The sequence below is a fragment of the Bidens hawaiensis genome, unplaced genomic scaffold (genome assembly GCF_021521415.1).
Source record: "Bidens hawaiensis isolate Kalapana, Puna unplaced genomic scaffold, B.hawaiensis_p1.1 tig00019080_1, whole genome shotgun sequence".
Classification (NCBI taxonomy): domain Eukaryota; kingdom Viridiplantae; phylum Streptophyta; class Magnoliopsida; order Asterales; family Asteraceae; genus Bidens; species Bidens hawaiensis.
Window position 1 is genome coordinate 424,162 of NW_027492897.1, and position 6,698 is coordinate 430,859.

A 6,698-nucleotide genomic window follows, 5' to 3' on the forward strand; every position below is an offset into this window, starting at 1 on the left:
GCAGAATGGTTACGTCAATTTGTTGAGGATATACCAAGATGGCCTAAGCCGGCATCGGCCATCTGTATACATTGTGATAGCCAATTGGCAATTGGCAGAGCTCATAGCACAATGTATAATGGTAAGAATAGACATATTAGACGTAGACATAATACGGTACGACAACTAATATCTACTGGAATTATCACTGTTGACTATGTGAAGTCAAAGGATAATATTGCGGATCCGCTAACAAAAGGCCTAAGTAGAGAGTTAGTTCAGAATTCGTCCATGGGAATGGGACTGAAGCCCTTGAAAAATTAAAGTTCATGCGAAGGAAACCTAACTCAACAGACTGGAGATCCCAAGAGTTGAGTTCAATAGGAAAACCTAATTGTATAAATTAGTGCGGTCACTGTGTGTATGGGGGGGGGGGTGGATAACCCTACAATTTTAAGAGGGAGTTTACCACGTGGCAAGGTAACCTTCCTAGTCCATTCCTAAAAGTGACAAGTGTGAGGCTAAGCATATGGCTTTTAATGATTCGACCAAGGTAGTCATACATGGTGAATCACCTATGTGAGAGAGAAGTGGGGTCGCTTCGAAGGGTGTTGTTGGGCACAACACTTAATAGCTCTTGCAGAACCAGGTGCATGTTCATGACCATAACGAACATAACTATGAGGACTTGACTTTGTCAGGGAGAGTCTTGTGTGAAGTGTATTGTCGTCTACAAAATGGCAGACGAGTTCAAAGACATCACAGTCTACTCAGAGCCAGTGGGCTAAGTATGCTTCATAAGCAAAGTTTCAAAGGATAACACCTACCTATTGTATGTAAGATTCAACTGCTGAAATCTAATCGGAATAATGTTGTTGTTTCGACCTCCATTCATGTGGGGGATTGTTGGAAGTTTAAAGTGTGTGAGTGAAGGAAGTGGTAATATTTGTCCCACATCGGATTGGGAACAAATTAATGAATGGTTTATAAGGTAGAGCCCTTACACCCATTTGAATTCTTTATGACATGTTTTACCACAAGTCCTACGCACGCATGGGGGGGTGCAAATTTGGGTTTCTAGACTAGAAATTCATTGAACTCGTGCGTGCCCGCACATCCCGCGGACACGAATGCAATTCCGAAAACCCGAGCCCGCGTGAAACGATTTTTTGAATTTGTTTTTGAAATTCAAATTGGTCTAGTCAATACAATTAATAATCATTAAGAGAATGATAATGATTTACAGTTTTATAATCTGCACTAATGGCCATTATTTGATATTATTATTTAATGGTCATTAATAATATTGATTATCATTATTGTGATTGTATGGCTATATAAACAAGACCAGCTCTTCAGTTTAGACACACCAAACAAACACACTTCATCTTCTTCCTACTGCAACAATGTTATTTCCGATTTCGTTTCAGGCAAGTGTCCGAGTCCGGCAGAGCACCGATTCTGTTTCAAACCGGAGTACCCTGGGAACAGACCGAGAATCTGTTTAAGGGAATTGTGTTAATACAAGATTTCATTATTTCTGTTGATTGTTTCATTATTTCTGTTGATTATTAATACAAGATTTCCAGCAATTTTCTATTTAAATTATTAAAGGATACATACCAATTAAGAAAACACTTTAATAAGAAAAAACAAAAATTATAATGGTTTTTATGGTATTTGCATTATACATTATTTTTCTGGCATCTAGGCCGTAACTAATAGAAATCTATCGTAACTTTCATTTCACAATCGGTAGGAAAACTCATATTTTCAAATGAAAAATCATGTTATTCTTCATCAAAATTTATTTTTTTTTTCCCAATGACCGGAAAGATGGAGCTCACCTTGTTTCTTCAACCCCACTTTTTTTATATAATGAAATTCTAATGGAATTTTTGCGATATGAGAATCTATAAATTTTAGTCCTTGGTTTCGTCATTTCAAAGGCACGAATTCCTTGTTGGTATAAATTATAACAGTGTTTCGTATTGTAAGGGCCATAAAACACATAGATTACTAATATGAATCACTACTTTAGCCTTATAAAAAGTTATATCGTTAACTTGTGGACCGTTCGAACTAATCAATATATAAACCCAAGATGTTGTAGTCTACTAGTCCACATCTCACGTTAGACAACTGTTTTAACGTGTATAGGCAAGGTAAGGTATCATGCGGAGGAAAGAAGATGAGTTAGCGGCTACCATTATGTGCGGAAATAAATCGTGACAAGTAGAAGTAGTGGACGACCACTTCCAATCAAGCGACGACTTGGTAGTTGGTGATATACATTAATATGACCTCACATTTTAGTTTTTAGTTAACAGTTCCATCCCACCACGCCTACCTATAATAATGTTATATCCCTTTCATTTTTTTATCAGATGTGATGTTTCAAATTTTCTATTGATTAATGATTCAACTCACTTTGTCATGTTCTACAAAATTATTAGTAGGATAATTAGGCAAATTTCCATGCATAATACTATATTATATTGTTTCAAGTTGGATCAATTGAATCTAGTCGTTTTTCCTAACGACAGAAAGACATACATGTAACATGATACATATAGGTTATCAACTTATGAAGATTCATTGGTTGATGAATTTTTCATTTATTAAATAGTATTGTTTACATTGAAATGAAAGACAAACAGAAACAAGCCATGCCACTAGACTATTTTGATTAGAAAAACAAAGTTGTTTTATAAAAAGAAAACGTATGACTAGTCGGAAACGAGTAAATAGCTCTACAGCTTCGGATTGATTAATTCGGGTTGATTGATTGATAAAGTAAGTAAATGGATACATCTACATGCCTAAGTACCTAACACAATTACATCCTAAATTAAAATTGAACAAAAAAAGACAGCCTAATACACATAACATGACCAAATACAACATGATAACAAATTCATCTGTCACTTAATCATACTTCCATTGATCATAAACCATGTTCTCCAGATCCACGAAAAAACTGCTGACACGCGGATCGACCCGATGCACCAAAGTTCTTAAGCTTTAAAGGGCATGCAATGTCTCCCAAGGCTTCATGTTACAAAAAAACCATAACAAGGTTATGGAAAAAAAGGAATAACTTGTAACACGAGCCGCGGGTTATACATTCCACATGTCCGTAATTTTCTTTGGTTTCTTGAAATTGCAATTTGCAAGTGTTTGTGAATTGTGGTGATAATCAAAAGCTGTCTTCTGATCAAAAAGTGCAATCTTCAAGTATGTTTTAACCTTTCTATATACAAATCAAGGTCTTTTAATCAAACAGTTAGATCATCCAGCTTATTCGTGGTTGACTCGAGTCGGGTTACAAGCATGTCAAGTGCTTCTCTCATCCAACTATACTGGCAAGATTCTTTAGCTTTAGCTGCACTCACCTGAACAACACCAATTCAAATATTTGTAAGCACAAAACCTTATTAACCAACTTACGAAAGCTCGAATCTTTTCGGGTTTTAAAACCTACCCAATATCTTTGGCGAATGTCTTTCTCGGGCCATTGGTCAAGTTCAATCTCCACATATAAAGGGAACATATGACCTTCATAATATGCATCATTGCCTTTGCTCTTAAAACACCATTTGCCCAATTCGCCTCCAACCGTTCCCAATACTCCGGCTTCTTCGATTGTTTCTCGTTGAGCCGCGTCTTCGATTTCTTCATCCAATTCCCAACCACCCTGTTAAAGATTTAACCATATGTGTTAGTACAAAAAATTCATATAAACGTACAATTGAATTAAGAAACATTATTATTAAAGTAAAAATAAATTACCTTAGGGAATAAAACTCCTTTGCCTTTTCTTTGAGTAGTGATCACAAGCACTTCAAGTGCATCTTCTATGCTTGATGCCTTTATGCTACTTTTCAATCTGTAAGGTATGCATCTGCATAATATTTACATCAATTATTAGACAAATATTATTATTAAGTCTTTCTCTATTGATTTTAATGTTGTTTACTAACTAATAAGTGAAATGATTTGAGAAAATAACACTAACCCAACTACTACACGTTGAAGGCCGTTGTAACGCTGCAGTTGCCGGCCGGTCCGAGCCGGTGCCGGAACCGGAGGAACAACTAACATGCCAACCATCTTTTCTTTCTTCAAATTAAATATATGAGAAAAATAATATTAATAGCAGAGAAGAAAAACTTACTAGAAATCTCTGTTGAAACACAAAAACAAGATGCCAATATATAGATCTAGATAGATGATGGCTGTGGGGCCCAGTGGGACCTGGATGTAAAGGGGTATAAATGGAAATGACCAAGAAGTTGAAAAATAAAATTAAAGCTGACGTGGCTGACTGACACATGCCGGTGGGAAGTTAAGTGGCACTGACACGTGGAGCCGGCTATTAATAATTGATACACTTGATATAGTCGTAGTAATTTGGCAAGCAGCTAAATTAATCCATAGATTTATGTCATGTTTACCGGCTTCCAGATTTCATTGCATGACAATGACGCACAATAAAGTGATAAACCTTGCTAAGAGCCCAACATATCAAATAGAGGTGGTGACAAAATTGATTTTTGGACGTAATTGTCAGCACACATATCAATATAGATACGTAGGTTTTCTCACTTTATGTGGAGTTTTTTTATTAAAATAGGGTGGTATTTGAGATGTGTGGTATTTGTGTTGATGAATGAAACAAGAACTCTTGACACGGGGATTAGAGATGGTAGCGTTTTATTTTTGTACTCTGTAGTGTTTTTGGATGTGGTTTGTGACTAGATATCTTTTTGAATCACGTTTAATTCTTTTTTAGGTTTTAGTATAATCGAATAAGACAACAAGTTTACACAAAAGGAAGGCTTTAATATGTAAAATTCGAACCAAATGATTCCTCCATATAGGAAGTTAGCTGATGTAATTTCCAACTTGTATCGATGCATTCTTTTGCAGATGTACTTAGCATTAGAAAATAGAATATATTTGATCAAGCGTACATTTCACATCTAACTTGAATTAATGTACTTCTTGTTTTTATCATATGGTTTTAAATGAATCTTGATTGCCCAAAAATGCTCCGATGACATTAAAATCACCAACATTTTACTGGAACCAGTGGGTGGGTTGCCCGTTAGTCTTGTCAAGTTTGACTGTTGAGGATATATTTTTGTGTCACCGAATTCCAACATATATAAATTTTGAAAGAGTAAAAGAGTATTAGATGTAGCATAAAAATGATATGCTATAATCGGATGATATTTATATCCGTTTCTGATTTAGACAATGGCATCACGTCGCGCTCTCCACGGGGTTTATGAGTGGGCGGGTTTTTAATTTTATGTGAATTTTGAATTCTTTATACAATTAGATTTTATGTCAAAAAAAAATCTCATTCTTCTAAATTTTACTTGGACTCCGATAAACAAATAAACTAAATAATTGTTTGCACAAAAGAATTGAACTTAATGTTAATTTTGATTTGAAGGAAAAAAGAGTGGAGTGAAATAACTCACTCCGAAACACTTTTAGAGTAAATCAAATAAGCCCTTATGGAATAAATACTCAGTTGTTTGTGAATCGTCGGGTACTGCTTTATTCAATGCTTGTTCAATTAATCTTTTACCCATAAAAGCAATGTAGGCATTGAGCTCAAAATAATGATATCCCCCAACATTTCAAAACCAGTTGTCATCCCACCGGTAGTAGGAGATGTAAGGATTGTTACATAAACTAACTTTGTATTCCATTGATAATCATATAAAGCAGTAAATATTTTAACCATTTGCATCAAGCTCTAACTTCCTTTTTGAATGTGTGCCCCTCTAGAATCACACACTATAATAAGAGGTAGAGATTCTTTAGTAGCATATTCAATCAAATGATCTCCCCAACTACATACCCCATGCTACCCCCCCCCCCCTAAAAAAATTGAAAATCCATAACCGCAATTGCCACGTTAATACCGTTGAGTTGCCTTATGCCTTCTTGAACAACCTCGGTTAATCCTATCTTTCTTTTATAAGAATCGAATCAATTTTTATTACGCTTCTCTTCTGAATGAAATTCAGTGGGATCTAAAGAGACCATGTCTTTATCCATAAGTGTCACACTCCGACCAAAGGCGACGGAACATGACGGGATGTAACGATTGCCCATAAGCTCGTGACACTATTTAAAGCGACAATATTTAAACAAACTTATTTCATTTCACATCATCAAATGTCACATAACAATATTCATAAGACAAATATAACAAAATATAGCAAATCAGATATTGTTCATTTTGCTAATATCCTAAAGGTATTTGTGACGTTTTCTTCAAGCTCCATAATCAACCTAAATGCAAACCAGTAACATTTCATAAAAATAAAGTTTTTCAACACAAAGGTTGGTAAGCAATTCATAAGTTTTGAACAAGTATGTATATAATAAGAAAATTCCACAACTTGTATAGGAAACAATAAATAATAACAATAACTTGGATAAAAAGATAAAATCGCTAATAGAATTACGTTAGCGACATATAACTATAAGGGGATGCCAAATAGTCTAGGATTTTATAGTTATCGTTATCGTTAATAAGCATACATTAACGACACCTTGCTATAAGGGGTTGCCAAATAGACTAGGATTTATAGTTCCACCAACCAAATGTGATAAACACATAGGCATATAAGCATGTAAGCATATAACACCAAATCGAGCAATTATTTAAGTAAAGTATACAATAACGTTTGTGG

General features: G+C 35.0%; 1 protein-coding gene across 1 annotated transcript; it reads right to left on the reverse strand.

The window, feature by feature from the left end:
• Positions 1-2,767: 2,767 nt before the first annotated feature.
• LOC143557675 (nudix hydrolase 17, mitochondrial-like) lies at positions 2,768-4,103 on the reverse strand. Its single transcript, XM_077046691.1, has 4 exons — positions 3,998-4,103; positions 3,772-3,883; positions 3,464-3,676; positions 2,768-3,374 (listed from the first exon to the last, which is right to left on the reverse strand). Exons 1-4 carry the CDS (start codon positions 4,090-4,092, stop codon positions 3,258-3,260), a joined length of 537 nt encoding a protein of 178 aa, XP_076902806.1. The 5' UTR covers positions 4,093-4,103; the 3' UTR covers positions 2,768-3,257.
• Positions 4,104-6,698: the final 2,595 nt, after the last annotated feature.